The following is a 17,538-nucleotide window of genomic DNA, read 5'->3' on the forward strand; positions in this document are numbered from 1 at the left end:
TTTGGCTGTCCAAGTGAATCACCGCCAACCCGCCGGAGCACCACAGGACTACCCCCGCCTCCCGCCGCACGACTCCCGCTGGTCCTGGGAGACTGCCGCCGAGCGGAGAGCGGGGGCCGGGGAACTACATCCCCCAACAAGCCCTGCGCCAGCACCACCTGCAAGGAGCGACAGGAGGCGCATAAAGTCGCGCTTACCCTCCCTCGCGGGACGCCGGGCGAAGCCCGGGCCAAGGGCGGGCCCGTTTCAGCCCGTTCCAGACTGAACCAGGCTGGGCTGGGCCCATCCCCTTGGTTTTCATCCGTCAGTCGATCTTTTCTCCTGTTAAAGGTACTCTCCTTTTGTTTTATTTGATCCTGGATTTGGTTCCTGGAGCCTGTACCCCGCTATAATGTCTGTAACAAGGGGATCTAGAAGTAAGACTGCCCTCAGAACTGCGCTATTTACAGGTCCTATTGATAAATTTATATCTACTACTACCGAGGCTATTAACCTAAATATTTCCCTCCTAGAGCGCAGGGTATCCCAGGACCTTGCGATCGCTAGGAGATCTTCTTTGGGCCTCATAGCTGCAGCTCTAACCCCGCTTCCAACAGCTGCACCTATTCCTATTTTAACTCAGCCTGGAAATGTAACAGCACAAGTCCATTCTATCCCTAATGCTGTTGATCTGTCGGCCACGAATCTGTCACTGGAACTGGACACCACTGGGAATCTTGAGATCACCCCGGACCTAGAGCAGATCGTGGCTGAAGATTCGGCTCAAGGTGTTCGGTTCATGGGGGTGAGAGAAGGTGCTGTACCTAAGCAGCCAGTACTCTTAAATAAAGGGAACAAGGTCAACCAACACCCCAAAAACAAGAAAAAGAAAGGTTCAACAACTGCTTCAATCACGAACGTCACCACCAGTACTAATTCTGTATCATCTGTTTTGCCTAACTTAAATTGTCCCACCTTGGGTAACGTTCAGGAGGGTGTCCCTTGTCAGTCAGATCACGATCTTTCTCAGCTTTTTGAAAGATTCAGGGACCTACTTAAACATCACCTCCAGCCACTGGAACGGAGTATTATGGCAATTGAAAAACAGCTTGCCATACTTCTTGATAAAACATCCAACCAGTCCAGGGCAGGAACAGACAAATCTGGGGGGGTTTCCTCAGCGTTCTGTCCGGGGGTCCCCCCAGCTAACATAGATAGACCGTCTGTTACGTTTATCCCACAACCCAAAACAAAAGACTCTACAATTCCCACATCATCTGCTTCTATTACCTGCACAAATTGCACAAAATCCAAGCCCAAAGTTAAATCCGTACCCCAGACACCTTCATCCAGTCAGCAAACTCCCGCTGTTCAGACCCCTCAAGTTACGTTAATTGACGCTAACCACACTACGACCAATGTGCCCTTACAGCAATCTAACAGCAAACCCCAGGCTCCCCCTAAAACTCACTCCCATGTAGGTAAAAAAGGGGCCCAGACCTAAACGCCCAATTCATCTGGCTCCCGAGGTATCTCCAATTACCGTAATCTTAACAGGAGTACCTGAACTTACTGCAGGAACAGATGAACCCCATTGGTCCCTCCGGAATAAAATCCTCCAGTGGCTCAGTATCAACAGGCCCCTGAAGCCTCCCACCATCTGCAGAATATCTTCGGTACGTAGGGTACCATGGGTGGGGAAGAGCCCCAAGAGTATTCAGGGGGATTGCGTCATCGTTACATGCGAAGATGCCTCTACTGTGAACCATATTTGTTCATGGCCAGATCTAGAGAAGAAAGGAGGTATCGATACCCATCGACTCTCCTTTTTCTACCCCCCCACATTTAACTACCACTACCCAATTCCACCGCCAAACTGGGCCATGACCCAAGAACACCAATGGAATTATGGTGACCCATGGCAAACCCAACAGAACAGGGGCAGGGAATGGGTACCCCGCCCCTGGTATTACAACAATAACCATTTTGCAGATGGCGGGTGGCAAGGTATTCAGACAACCAACAGATTTGACTGCCTGGAGATGGTTGACTGACATCATGTCCCACCACCATCAAATCAACCAGTCAATAGGCAGTCAGGATCTGGTTTAAGTGTGCAATCTGCCCTTGCCATTATACAAACAGTCTCTACTGCGGCCCCTGCGTCTCCTAATGGACATACGGTTTTACAGAGGGTCTCTGTACCGGAAGGTACTTCCATCCAATCCCCTCCTCTTAGATACCATCCCTCTAATACCCAATCCCCCACTAGGAGGTCAGTAATTGGACCCTCCAGGATAACAGTTCAGGCAACTAAGTCTGCCGATCTTACCCTGATCTCCTGGAATATTGCAGGGAAACTAAACACCCCTTTTTGGCCCAGGTTTATAGGAGAAGGGTTTGATATAGTCCTCCTCCAGGAGACCTGGAGCCAGGAGGATATAAATGTAGAAGGTTATTCATCCTATTGCCTTAATGCCATTAAATCCAGCTCAGGCAGGGCAAAGGGGGGACTTCTGATACTTCTTTCTAACAGATTGAGTAATTACAGAGTCAGAAGTAGCTCAAGTGTGGGAGCTCATAGCCAGGTATTAAGGATTGAATGTGGCAAGGCAAATTATTTGGTCCTTGTTGATTTTTATAATAACATCTTTGATGCCACCAGAGGGAATATTTTGTACCCTTTGGAAAAAGAAATCGCTAAGGCTATGGGCATTTCAAATAAGAAGACGGACATCCTATGGGCTGGGGACTTTAATCTGCAGCCATGCCAGCTATCCAAGGGGAATCCATGTGGTTTTGGGATGGAGCAGGATAATTTTAGCGGGGGTGTGGGCAGGAGCGAGGATTTTCCCCATTTTCCACATTGCCACTATGGCTCTATTTTAAATAAATTGTTATCTAAATTAGATCTATTCCTGTTAAATTGTAACAAAAACAATCAGAACGCCATTTGCCCCACTTTTACAGGGAGGGAAGCTGGGACATTTATCAATCACATCCTGTTCTCTAGCAATGGTGACTACCTAAACTTGTATGACGGATCGCCTTCAAGGCTATGACTTTGGCCTACAAGGCGCTCCACGCTGTGGGTGCAAGGCATCTCCAAAAGAGACTGGCCTTTTACCATCCTGCTCGTTCTCTGAGGTCAGAATCTTTGCTCTTGGCGGTTGTCCCTCGAGTTAAGAGAGCGCGCCTGGGCGGCCGCTCCTTCAGCCTGCTGGCTCCACAGATGTGGAATTCGCTTCCGCTCCCACTTCGGGGGGCTACTAGTCTTCTTGACTTTAGGAGAGGTCTTAAAACCTGGTTGTTCTCCCAGTAGACCCCCAGCAGTCCCTTTTTTACCTGTTTGTTCTGTACTCTCTTTTTAATGTGTTATGTTATTGCGAATCAGTTCTCCTTACCCAAAGCGCCGGGACACTCTTTTCGAGTAACCGTTGCGCTATACAAAAGAATAAATAACATAACATAACATATGTGAGAGAAGAAAGTCTTAGTGACCACAATAGCATCTGCGTCACCCTTCCCGGAAGGGGTGCCACATTAGAGACCGGAGAAACCTGTACCACTGATATTGTTTCAAGCAGACCTAATGGCCCGAGGATCAAATGGACAGGGGTCAACTCTGCGGCCAAACAAAGGGAGGTCATAGTTAGCTGTAAAACTGAGATCAGTTATTGTCTAAATGATGTTATTAATCCTGATCTCTTGCTATCACAATTCATCAATATCAATATTGTTATCGAGGGTATCTTTAGCAAGAAATCATCAACTAACAAAACCGTAAAATTGGGATGGTTTGATAATTCCTGTACAGTAGCCTTACGGGAATTGAAGCTTGCTTTAGGGTCCAAACCCCGAGACGGCAATAGAATTAAACAAACAAGGGCTAACTACAAAATGGCTATTCTTAATAGGAAAAAGGTCTTACAGAGAGAAGCATGGGATAAGTTGAATGAAGCAGTTGAGACTAAAAATAGTAAACTCTATTGGGAAATAGTCAACAGCTCATTTTTAAATACAGAAGGCATTCCGGAAATTACTTCTTATGTCGCATGTGAGGAGTGGATCACCCACTTTACCAATATCTTTAACCCTGAAGGGTTATCATTAACCTTACCTCTTGCTGACTCGTCCATATGGACACCTATACCCTTGGGGATAACCCTGGAAGAGGGACTTGAAGGCCTTGCCAACAGCAAGGAGGGGAAGGCCCCGGGACCCGATGGGGTGCCTATAGATTTATTAAAAGCTGAACCTAACCTGTGGGCCCCCATTCTGGTGAGGACTTTCAATTGTGCAGCCGAAGGTAACATTCCCCCTTCCTGGGGCCAATCGGTTATCATCCCCCTATTCAAAAAAGGTAGTAAATCCGAGGCCTCCAATTATCGACCTATTTCTTTATTGGACGCCTCAGTAAAGGTTATGAGCAGAATTCTGCTCAAAAGACTAGAAACTTGGGCCGAAGATATGAACATTCTAACTAAAGTGCAATATGGCTTTAGGAAAGGCATGGGCACATTAGAGCAATGCGTAAATTTGGATCTTTTAATTAACAAATACACAGTAGCTAAAAAGGGCAATTTATTTTTATGTTTTGCTGACCTGAGCAGCGCGTTTGATTTAGTTGATCACGGTATTCTTTGGCAGGTTTTACTGGAGTCAGGGGCACCGAAAGAAATAGTTCACTTTTTGGCAAGGCTCTACGAGAAACTTTCTTGTAAAGTCCGATACGGTACCCTAGGTGAATGTACACCGTTCTTTAAAGTGTCAAGGGGCATCCGTCAAGAATGCGTATTAGCCCCTCTTTTATTTTCCCTTTTCATTAATTGTGTTGATCGTACCTTAGCTACTATACCGGCAGACGCTCCGCTGATTGGAGGCAAACCTGTCACAATCTTATTATATGCGGATGACGCCGTCCTTTTATCCCGCACCCAGATAGGTTTACAGCGTCTCATTGACAGTTTTATGCTGTTTATACAAAATAGGAGACTCTGTGTAAATAAATCTAAGACCTATGTCATGTTGTGTGGTCAGTCAGCTAATAAACTGAAGTCCAGTTTTTACTTAGATAGTGACAAAATGCTACAAGTTAAAACATTCTGTTACTTAGGAATCACCTATGCCAACGATGGGTCTTGGAAATCCGAGCTTGATAATATCAGGATGAAAATGATGCGAACTACCAGCAGCGTATTTCGATTTGCTTCCAAGCTCGGATCGAGAAGCATCCGAGATATGATTAACATCTACAACATACGCTGTGTTCCCTCGGCATTGTACGGGGCGGGTGTGTGGGGTCACATAGATGGCACTCCCCTACAAAAAGATGAAAATAAGTTTTTAAAAAGAGTGCTATGTGTCCCCCATTCTGCTTCTGTTCAATTAATCCATGACGAGGTTGGGGTCGAGTTTATTTCTGACTTAGCAGCCGTTCGCCCACTCTTAGTGTGGCGCTCTATTTGGGCTAAGTCAGAGACTAGATTCACTCAAGAAATTATTCTTGATTGTATAGGATTGGACTTTTCATCACGCATCCTTTGGCTGAAATATATCCACTTCTGGTACAAAACTCTGTTTGATATTGATGTTCTCCTTAACCCTGAAATGGCGGTCGAAATCCCTAAAAAAGAAATTAAACAAACCTTTTTAATGTACAAAAAGAAAGGGCGTGATGAGGTATATGGCAAGCTGGCTACTGTGAAGTTCTATGAGGAACTTAATTTACCATCGGGGTTCCAAGCCTACCTCTTAAAAGTCAGCCGTCCATCTCATCAATTTGTCCTAACTCGTGTCAGGTTGGGTATCGTACATCATCTTGTTGCGTTCCCAGTACAGAAACTTTAATCAGAAACCCCCTGCCCTTGTGACAACGTTTCACGCCAGAGTTGCTGCCATTTTCTACTTTTCTGCAAATGTTATCACTTTTTAAGATTAAGGTACTTAAAACCTATTTTTATCAAATACAATATACGGTCTTTTAAGAATGCCCTTGCGTTACTATCAGCCCTAGAAAATTTGGACATTTGCTTTTTTGTTGCCACTTTTATTCTGAAATGTACAGCTGCCAGGAAATGTATTGTATTGCCATGATTTTATATATTCCTGTCTGTACTTACTTGTCTCTTTTACAGCATGTGGCAAATAATTATGCAAAATGCCTTTTTACTCTGGGTTTGATGTAAAATGTACAGCTGCCAGGAAGAGCACATTGTGCGATAATTACTTTTAATCCTGTCTGTACATGTATGCTCCCCTGACTTCTAGCATTTTTAATGGTACAGCTGCCAGGAAGTGTTTAGTGCTGCTATATTTTCACACCGTCCTGTCTGTACCTACCTGTCCTTAAATTTACTTTGCAATTTATAATGTCCCATGTCTTTGGCTTTGGGTTTGTTTTAAAATGTACAGTTGCCAGGATAAGCACTTCATGCGATAATTTCTTTATTCCTGTCTGTACGCGTATGATCCCCGCACTTTCTAGTTTATTCTTGCATCTCCAATCATGATTTGATGTCTAGTGCTTGTTAGTATATGTTCCTTTGCCCATATGAAATATTCCGGATTTCTCTTGTATAACCTTGCATTTTATAATAATTTTAATGTAATGAATTGTTTTATAAGTTTTTGCTTGTATGATTTGTATTTACAAATCGAATAAAAGCTTTGAAATTGAATTGAAAATTGAGTATATTACGGGAAATACCTCTCTCGTTTGCTTTTTAAAGATAAAAATAATCTGAACTGTTATTGGATAAAGAAAACAATACATGCTGCAAAAAACAGTGTAGATAATTTAAGTACGATCTCTGCCTTGACTGGTGCAGTTATGTTGCCCCTCTATTTCTGACATCAGACACAAGAGGCATTAAGAAATAAGTGGTGGGTAGGCGCGTGGCCTTTGATGAAGGCGGTATACAAGGGAGCAGGGAAAAAAGCGGTGTCTGTGTCGGTGAACTGAGGATGTAATTAGTACTAAAGTAGCCACACATTGAGTGTGATAGTTCTGGTGCTTTAGCCAAAAGCAAATTGCATTCGGGGACACGTGGTTTGACTGTCAACTTTGAACGTTTTGGGTCAAAAATCCCAGCACGCCAAGTACTGTTGACTGGACAGCCATCACTGATTGGAGGTGTCACTTGGCACCAATGTCCTTCTGACACCCTAAAAATGAGGACTTCTATTTTGAATGTGTAATACCGTCCAAATACTGGGGAACTAATAGGAGAAAAATACAGTCCCTTTCGGCAATCTGACATCAACCACGCACAACCTCTTAATATATTGCACAATGACATATTGTATTTTTTTTCTCCTAAAGGCATATTAAATCAGATTATGCATCGTCTAGCACAGACTCTTCATCTATAGGTCTTATAAAAGCGAATTTCCCTCGCATCACGAAGCAAGCTGACTTCTACCAGGACGCGACTGTTTCAAGCAAAAGACGGCAATTACAATTCATTACATTAACGGGCAGGAGCAATTCTTTTGTCAGTTTCGATAGTAGTAGACTGCCCAGACAAATCTACACGTGCGCCACGGACAGATATTATGAATGAAACTAAGACACGTTTCACCAAGTTAGGTCTTCGGTTCTTACCTCCGTAGGCAGCCATGTTTTCGGTACCGCTCCTTCGCGTGAACGCTGGTTCGCAGACGAGACCGATTTGTAAAATGGATCGAGTTGCCTCTTCGCCACCTCACCGGCAGAAGTTATTCTCTGCCGCCATCTTGGAAGAAGTAATGTAGCCGCTTTTTTAAAAGACTATTAGCCTGCAAAATAGACCAAAAGATATATTCTTTACCATTTTGACATTACACAATTTACCAGAACCGCAGTTTCATTTCTTTATTGCCGTCCGTAATAAATTATGATTTAAGTATAATATTTTATTATTTATTTAAAATGATTATTCCTAACAAATAGCTAGTTATCGGTTTATTTCAACAACGACTTTTGTCTTAGATTTTCGTAAAAGGTTTGTTTAATGGTACTATCTGCTCAGTCGAATGGAACTTGTTGTTAAAGAAATATAAATCCTCCTTTGCTAACATGGCCGACAAAGGGACTCCTAGGTGATGGGTGCTTTTTCGTTGGCGTGAACATGTCGTCTGTCACAACGTTCCAACGAAGTAGAGTGCTACATGTTTAAAATGATGTCGAGAAAAGTGAGGGAGCAGTTGACGCCATGTTGCTAGACTAATAACCATGAAATTGATGCACTAATACAGAGTACATTTAAATAACTTATCCATTACGTTTGAATAACTAAAAAGAAAAATTTAGATTTTACTTGTATGTTCAACCATGTCTTTCCTTTCGATTCTGTCTTTCAGCTCATACCACCCATATTTCAAAATGTTGAAACAGTGACAATTTGAAAAACAAACCTACATTTTCACTCTTCCATTGCAATAATTGTGAATATATTTTTATGACGGGCAGGCACATTTTACGAATAGTAAATAAGGGCAGCTACATTAGGGTTGCCACTTTTGTCAGAGAAAAATACTGGAGCACTTTGTCTGTATATTTTCAGGTTCAAGAAGGGCCGGGAGATGATACTTATAAAACAGACTATGCAAATTGCTCTGTATTTTTTGTAAACCTGGCAATTAAGTCTATATTTACCTTTGTTTACACAGCCCTAAAATACACTTGATGTGTATCAAACGTATTTGGTGCTCTTAACTTATAATGGTGGTGCCCAATGTTCCTTCTAATTTTGTCTTCTCTGTGTGCGGCAGTGCAAGGCCTCTGTGTGCTGCAGCCAAGCCTATGTGCGCCAAGAACCCGGCCGTGCATGTGGGTGCAGCAACAAATATCAGTACAAATGTCACTTCAAACGTTTGCTTATAAAAGTGAAAAACAGTGAATTTACACACACACAGCACCACGTAAATCCATGTTTAAAAACTATCACTTTAAAAAAATGCTTCTGAATGCACTGACATAATCTGATTTACTAAAATGAGATACTTCTGTATGGTAATAAAATATACTTTTTGACATTTGATTAGACTTTATAATATTTTTGCACGTTTGCTGCAAAATGTTTTTATAAATCAATTTAATCGTATTACAATATTTCAGGATTAGTCAGCCGCGGTCCGTGCAGGTAACAGCGTTTGGGGAGGGTGGGGGCGATTCCGACCGATGATGCAAAGGGAAAATGTATTATTAATGTAATTTTCCCTCTGCATTGTCCCTCCAAATCCCCTCCAACCCCACTCGGCCCCACTGCTGTTACCTGCACCGACCACTGCTGGGATTAGTGTGCTTAAATTGTCAAAATGCATTAGATAGGGATCATAACAACGTTGAACCCCGAAACATAAGATTACTATCTCATATACACAAACAGTATCAGCCACACACCACTCTTTTAGTTGATAAGTTGTACTCCTAAGGGAGTTGATGCTTGCCCTTTTTTTCCTTCTCCTTACATCCTACATGTCAACCCTAAAACATACATTTTGTGTTATCATGAGCGCTCAATGTAGTTGAGAGACTCAAATTTAAAATTATCTTTGCACTATATGCATACCACCTTTGTAATCAGACAAAATATTAATATGATACAGCAGTAAAGTTACATGGGTTGTCGTCCAGATACGTTATGTGCCTGCAATATGTGTAAGGTAATTTGTTCTTCACCGGTGCATGTTCTTCATGTGGCAGTTATCCAGAGAGAAGTTGTGTGTTTTGCAATATTATGTTCAGTTGTAGTAAACTGTGAATTGAGGCTGGCAAAACCTCTGACCTGATTTTATTGTTGTGCTCTAAGTGCAAAACCCCTATTTTGCAGGCTAAGGGAGACTTGGGATTGACATATCTCCCTGACTTTTCTATACATTCTTGTCTCAGTATCTGCAGCACCCTGAGCTATGTATAGGTCTCACCAGATTCTGATGTAGCAGTCATGGTAGGTAGCCTGGGCTGTAGGCATGAAAGCGCCTGCCTTGTGTTATGATATAATCTTACCTTTGTGTTCTGTTTAGAATGTAAGGTTGATGGCACTCAATGTAAATCAGTTGCTGCTGACTTCTTAAGGTGGTCGGATACCAGGTTGTGCTTTCCAGTAAATCTTTACTTAAAAGTCTACTGGGACTCCTGTGGTCATTGTACGGTTCATGCCAACATTTTGGCGACAATCTTCTTCCAGCTGACTTTTCGAAGCACATCCTGGTGATTTTCTTGGCACGCCAAATGTCTTTCCTCAGTTTTCAAGTGGGAGATATGGCATCCTGTGACTGCTCCCTGTAGTGCTCTGTTGCCTCTTTTGGTGTGTTTTTCCTTTACGTAAAAAGGTACTGCGGGGTGTGCTGGCAAGGGGTCTGCGCGTTTGGCCAGATTCTCAGCCAGACTACACGAATACCTGTATGATGTGGAATTTATTCATGGATAGAAAAATTCACAAGCGGACTGTTTGTCGCACATGTCTTTGAACTGAGAAGACGTTGACAAGAATGTTGTGAAGAGGCTAGAGTCAGAGGATGCTGTGGCACTTGTGTGTGATGTGGTGGAATGTAATCTTGGTGCATTTTCAAGGTTGCCGTGGGAGGAGGAAATGTGTTCTTACACAATCTTGAAGGAAGTAACTGTTATGATCAAGAAGGGAGCTCATGGAGAATATATGATATCTGTAGCAGCTAGGCCTTATTGGAAGATTGTGGATGAATTGTCAGTGAGTGGTTTAGATGGGATTCTGAGAGGTGTTACTTTTGTACCTCCTATTGGCTTGCGATTTCATATTTTTGGAAAAGCTCTTGAAGGGCATTTTATGGCCAGGCATGACTATCAGGACAATTAAGGAAGAGTTTTGGTGGCCTGGGATGGATGACCAGACCAAAAGTTGGGAGGAAGGTTGTAGTCTTTGCAAGGAGAGTGAAAAAAGATTGAGGGTAGGCAGCCAGAGTTCCATGGGTCAGATTATTGATCCGGGAGAAGCTTTGAGAATTATTTGTTTAGATTTCATAGGTCCTTTATCTGAACTGTCAGCTAATATGCTGCTGGTATTGTCGACGTTCATTCCAGATGGTTGATAGTAAATTCATGAGAGATGTTACAACCAAATCTACTATTGAAGTCTTGGAGAAAATATTTTATAAGGAGGGTGTGCCCCACACGTTGCTAACTGATAATGGTATGCAGTTGATTTCTTGTGAAATGTGGTGTTTTCTTGAGAAGTGTGGGATCGAACATTGATGCACCTCCCTTTATAATCCCATGGGCAATGGTATGGTGGAGAGGGCCAATAGGTTGGTAAAAGGGACAATTCAACTTGCCTTTTCAAATAGACAATCTCCCAAAGGACTTGTGGAGGAGATGTTATGCGTATATCGCACCACCATTAATAGTGTCCCCCACAAATGTCCTTTTTAACTCATGAGAGAATGTCTGCCTGGTTCTAGATTGGTCCCTGCTTGGCTGAAAGATTGGAAATTTTGTGGAGGTGAGTATGTGTATGGGAATATCTCTACCAAATTCAAGGTTGGTGATTGGGCCAAATTGAGATCTGGTAGGGTGAAAGGTGAATTGAGCAAATTTAAGGGACCTTTTCGGGTTCAGAGGGTAGGAAAGTATTTTATGGTCATTAAAGGTGGTGAATGGTGGAATGTGCTTAGAGTGGCTTTGTCTCGGAGAGGTGGAAAGTGTGGTAAACAAGGAAGTGATGACGAAGGATGTTCTGGAGCCATGTTCATACCGGATAATGAGGGTACCTCCAATGCAGTTTCTGGGAATCTCAACACAGTACAAGAACATCTGTTGGACAGACCAGGTGGGTTTCCGGAGAATGAAGGTGGGTCCACTGTAAAGGTTGATGGTGGTGTTAGAATCCGTAGGCCACCCTCTTATTTGCAAGATTATATTAGACTTTGAATTGCTTCCAGCTAGGGGTTTGTTATGCATGTTTATATGTTTCTTTACATACGTTAGTTTAGGGTAGTATTATTTTGTTTTAGTTTTTTTTCTTTTTGTGTTTTAATGCAAAGGGGGAGGATGCGTTATGATGTAATCTTACTTTTGTGTTCTGTTTAGAAAGTAAGGTTGACAGCACTCAAAGTGAGTCAGTTGCTGCTGGCTTCTCGAGGTGGTCAGACGCCAGGTTGTGCTTTCCAGTAAATCCTTACTTAAAAGTATATTGGGACTCCTGTGGTCATTGTACGCTTCATCCCAAAATCTTGCTTCTAGATTTGCTGCATTCTTTTCGTTGACAGGAGCTTGGCTGCGAGGCAGACTGTGTGGCTTTTTGAAAGTATTCACGTTCATAAAAACTCCCATCATGCTTCTGGATGCCGCTGCTGTTGTGCGGCTTTAAAATATATTAGGGATCATAAAAGCATGGGTCATGCTCTTATTAATGAAAGGAAAAAACAGCAAATCTAGAAGCACGACTTGTGCTTTCATAATCACTAATATATTTAAAACACCCCACAATAGCAGTGCCGTCTTGAAGCATGACGGGCGCTTTCATGAGGATGAATTCTTTCAAAAAGCAATACAATCTGCCCCACAGTCATGCTCCTATTAGTAAAAGGAGTGCAGAAAGTGGCAAGTGCAGGAGCCACTTGCTGCTGAACCTTTGACCCTCTTTAACCCCACAGGCTGCCATGGAAGATGAATACTTACCTGCCGCTCGTGTTCTCCTCTTCCAAGGGGGTCTTCTCCTCTGACCAAGATCGCACATCAATGGAATTGCTGTTTTTCGCACCACTCGCATTTTAAAAGCACTGATGCGCATGGGCGTCCGCAGAATTTTTTCCAGGGGGGGGCAAAATGTTAATGTCATTACCATCCTCCGACATGATGTGCGCCAGGTGGGGCACAAGAAAAACTGGGGCACAGGAGGAGCAGCATACTCCATACTCTTCCACTAAAAGAAACTCACACTGCCTTTAGATGCAATCCAATTGTGTCCTGCTATAAACGCCTGGAAGCAACTCAATTCAAATTATGCGCTAGACAAGAGTAATATTCTGTCTGAAAAAACAGTAAGAACCTCCTACAAAAAGCAAACACTCACAAGGAAAAATCATTTTCTTGGCTGGAAGTGAATAATTTGGAAATGCATAATGAAATAAACATCTAATTACAAAGTACATGTAACAATACGTTGCACATGGCTATGTAGCACACAATGGATCGAGGGGCCCAGTATTATATAATGTACACACTACCACATACATGTCCACATGCATGCAATTTAACTGTACAATACAGTGGTTTACAACACAGGACAGAGCTGCACAGCATAGGAAGACATGAAATGCACAGACGCTGCAGTGCACACAGCTGCACAACGGGCAAAGGTGATGAACACAATGAGCATTGCAATGGGCAAAATGCAAAAGGTCGTGCAATTCAAAGGGCCATTCAATGGACACAACTCCACATTGGACAAGGGCCATTCAATGGACACAACTCCACATTGGACAAGGGCCATTCAATGGACACAACTCCACATTGGACAAGGTCCATTCAATGGACACAACTCCACATTGCACAATTTTGTGCAATGTACAGTTGCAAAAAAGGTACAGAGTTTCCAAGTGCATAATGTCGTACAATGCACGGGCAAACACATTGTTCTGTGAAAAACACAAGTAGAAACGATGCTTCACAGTGCACGTTATACAATGCACTGAAAGAAATAAAGCACAAGCCTGCACAACCTGCAAAGCGAGGCAAAGCAAAAGACCATAAAGTGCCAGTGCACACATCTGCATTTATGAAAAGTATGTGATTGCAAATGCCCATGGCTATAAAACCCTGAAACTAAGAAACCATCTAGTGACACAGATCATAAAAAAGATGGACGCCTAACAACCTCGGCTGCTTAATCGATTCGTGTGTGACTGTCAGTACTGCTGAGGTCTAGCAGTGCCGATGCCTTGAGTGGTGGTTAGTTATATGCAAGAGAATGGGTGCATAATTGAGGTGATATTCATATATATTTTTTAAACTTTCGTTTATTGGTATTTGGAAAATACACCAAGTGTACAAACAGTGACAATAAGTACAGCAACCTTGGGTAGATCAGTACACTGTCCTCCACTGGCAATAAAGATAGACCCCATCAACAAACCATCAGCGAGGCGTATCCAGATTTAACATTAAGTCCAATTGCTTGTTGCTTCCAGGAGTTATCCCCTTGCTTTTACGAAGTTGATGTTGATGGATTGGGTAGTGAAGTGAAAGGAGAAAAGTAACGGTCTTAAAGAAGACCAACATTATAACATTAAGTGGAGAGAGGAAGAAACAACTATTGGGGTAATATTCATTAGGCTGTATAGAGTGGAATGTATGGGACACAAACTGACAGTTGACTGATAAACCTAGCTGCGCAGTGCGAAGGGAGAGGGAGGTGAGCAGTCCAAGGGGTTCAAAAACGTCACGTCGGTCGGACTCGTCACCCCGCTGCAAAATCAGCTATTATAGCCCGCAACTTGCAAGGACATGCTATGACTCACTTACTTTCAACTTCAAGTTGTGGGAGCAGGCAAACCTAGGCCTTCAATTGCTGTAATCTTGCCGGTCAGCTCAGCAGCCGTTTCCCGAATCCCAGCGTCACGGCCCTGGAAACAAACACCACTGCACTAATGGGGTTGGGGCTGTGTGAGACCTTACGCGGGGGCGCGGGCGCGGTACTTTGCAGCGAGGTGGCGCAGCACTCTCCGTCGGCCACCATGATGTCATAGGGATTTGGTGCTGCTGCCTGCTGGCCTAAAATTATACAAAAAAGAGGCCTGCCTGTGCCTGCTCACAAAATTAAAAGTTTCGATTGACGATTATTATCCATTCTAATATATAACAATGCATGGAAATAAAAATGGAAAATAAAAATGCCACTGACTCAGCACCAGACATTGCAGGCCGGGTGATCCAGGGGGGGGGGGGGCAAGTGCCCCCCCTTGCCCCTCCCTGGGGACGCCCATGCTGATGCGAACAGTCTCTTGCGGAATTTGCTATGCAGTGAAGTGTTTGCGCGCTTCACACAAGACACTGCGCGCTTGGGGTAGCATAAGTGCACGCATACACATCCACCTTACAGCGAACAGTGGTGGTGATGCTTTTTTACTATTTTGTGCTTTGCACAGCATGTGCATTTATCTACACCACAAACGCACATGTATATAGACTGTGATTTTGATATTAAAGTTGACTGTAGTTAATGTAGGTTTTCATTTATATTGTAGCGTTTTTAAGAGTATGATTAACAGGACCCTCACGGTTCTTGGAGAAATTTAACAGGAATTACATAAGCTGCTCGAGACGAACAGATCCCTCAACCTCTCGCAGTCTGGCTTCCGGGCCAACCACAGCACCGAGACCGCCCTGATCGCAGCAACCGATGACATCAGAGCCCTGCTCGACAACGGAGAAACAGCGGCCCTCATCCTCCTAGACCTCTCCGCGGCCTTCGACACTGTCTGCCACCGTACCCTAGTACAGCGCCTCAGCAACGTCGGAGTCCAGGAGAAGGCACTGGAGTGGATCATCTCCTTCCTCGCCGGAAGGACACAGAGAGTCCGCCTTCCCCCGTTCAGATCAGAAGCTACCGAAGTCATCTGCGGCGTTCCTCAAGGCTCCTCGCTCAGCCCAACCCTCTTCAACGTCTACATAAGCCCCCTCGCAGCCATCGCACGCCAGCACAACCTCAACATCATCTCCTACGCCGACGACACCCAGCTGATCCTCTCCCTCACCAACAACCCGCCACCGCCAGAGCCAACCTACACGAAGGGATGAAGGAGGTAGCCGAATGGATGAAGGACAGCCGCCTGAAACTGAACGCGGACAAGACCGAAGTCCTCATCCTGGGATCCTCACCCTCCGCCTGGGACAACTCCTGGTGGCCCCCCGCCCTAGGCAGTGCACCCAAACCAACAGACCACGCACGCAACTTGGGCTTCATCCTGGACTCCTCCCTCTCCATGACCAGACAAGTCAACGCCGTCTCCTCGTCGTGCTTCAACATCCTACGCATGCTACGCAAGATCTTCCGATGGATCCCCACCGAGACCAGGAAGACGGTCACCCAGGTCCTCGTCACCAGCCGACTGGACTACGGCAACTCCCTCTACGCCGGAACCACCGCCAAATCCAGAAGAGACTCCAGCGGATCCAGAACGCCTCAGCACGACTCATCCTGGACATCCCCCGACACCACCACATCTCCAGACACCTGAGAGACCTGCACTGGCTCCCGGTCAACAAGAGAATCACCTTCCGTCTCCTCACCCACGCACACAAAGCCCTGCACAACCAAGGCCCAGGATACCTCAAAAGCCGCCTCAACTTCTACGCTCCCAAACGCCAGCTTCGATCGACCGGCCACGCCCTCGCCGCCGTCCCCCGCATCCGAAGAGCCACCACAGGGGGAAGATCCTTCTCCTACCTCGCAGCCAAGACTTGGAACTCTCTCCCGACCCACCTCCGCCTGACCCAGGACCACCTCGCCTTCAGGAAGCAGCTCAAAACCTGGCTGTTCGAGCAGTAGCGGACCCCCCCTCCCCTAGCGCTTTGAGACCCTCCGGGTGAGTAGTGCGCTATACAAATGCTTTGATTGATTGATTGATTGATTGCTAGTAGGTGGTGAGGTGTGGTTATTAAGTCATGACACAATACATACAGGAATGTGTGATCATATGCTTAAGAATTAAGATGTCTGTTAAAGAGCTCCGTGTGTGGGTTGTTCATTTGCATGTTCCTGGGCAGGGGAGGACCTTACGACTGGTGACGAGTAGGGGATATGTGCCCTGAAAAAACAAAACTCTCCTCCAGGAGAGTTTGCAACGGTACAGCAAACTGCTCGTGCATGCCACGTGCGCCCCAAATTGATGTGAAGCAGTCTGAGGTTGGCATATGTGGAGTCTAAGCCCCGTTCCAGCCCGTACATGGCTCGAGAGGAAGTTAAAGGCCTGGCAGAGGTGCATATTCAAAAAGCCCACCAGAATCTGCTGGTAGGCCTGAAAGAAGAGGTACCACACTGAACCATAACACAGAGCCATCAACCAGGCAAAGCAAATGCTAAAAGTAGTGATAAACAGAAAGAAATGCAGAAACATACTTACCAGCACAAGCGAGTAAAGATCCATATGATCTCCAATCGGACGTGGAGATCCAACGCCAAGCACACAAGTTGTGCTTGCAGAAAGTGCATGTGCTACTCTCCATCGCAGTCACCCAGACGGCATGTGCCAACACAATGTTGGCAGAGAGTCAAGGCAAAATATGGCGCTGGTGTGTTCAAGAAACCACCCCTGCAATTCGACACAGCAAAGAAAGACAATATTGATGCCAGGTGAGCCACATGGATTGAAACATTTAATGACTTCATAGATGTGCTGGAAGAAGAAAAGGATAAGAAGATTATTAAATACTTAAAGAACCTTGCTAGTGATGGAGTGAAGGAAGTGCCAAAGAAAGGTTCGCCAGCTGAAGCAAAATCATACCAACAGATAAAAGAAGCATTAGAAGAAAGTTCAATCCAATGTCAAACGTCGACTACGAAAGATGCATCTTCAACCAAGCATGACACAGGTTGG

General features: G+C 44.5%; 1 protein-coding gene across 1 annotated transcript in view; it reads right to left on the reverse strand.

The window, feature by feature from the left end:
• DDX1 (DEAD-box helicase 1) overlaps window positions 1–7,727 on the reverse strand; it is a 344,760-nt gene extending 337,033 nt beyond the window's left edge. Inside the window, exon 1 of the mRNA XM_086926316.1 lies at window positions 7,586–7,727. Within this exon, the coding sequence (XP_086782442.1) occupies window positions 7,586–7,601 (16 nt within the window). The 5' untranslated portion in view covers window positions 7,602–7,727. The remainder of the gene's footprint in view (window positions 1–7,585) is intronic.
• Window positions 7,728–17,538: the final 9,811 nt, after the last annotated feature.

The sequence above is a fragment of the Lissotriton vulgaris genome, chromosome 6 (assembly GCF_964263255.1).
Source record: "Lissotriton vulgaris chromosome 6, aLisVul1.2, whole genome shotgun sequence".
NCBI lineage: Eukaryota > Metazoa > Chordata > Amphibia > Caudata > Salamandridae > Lissotriton > Lissotriton vulgaris.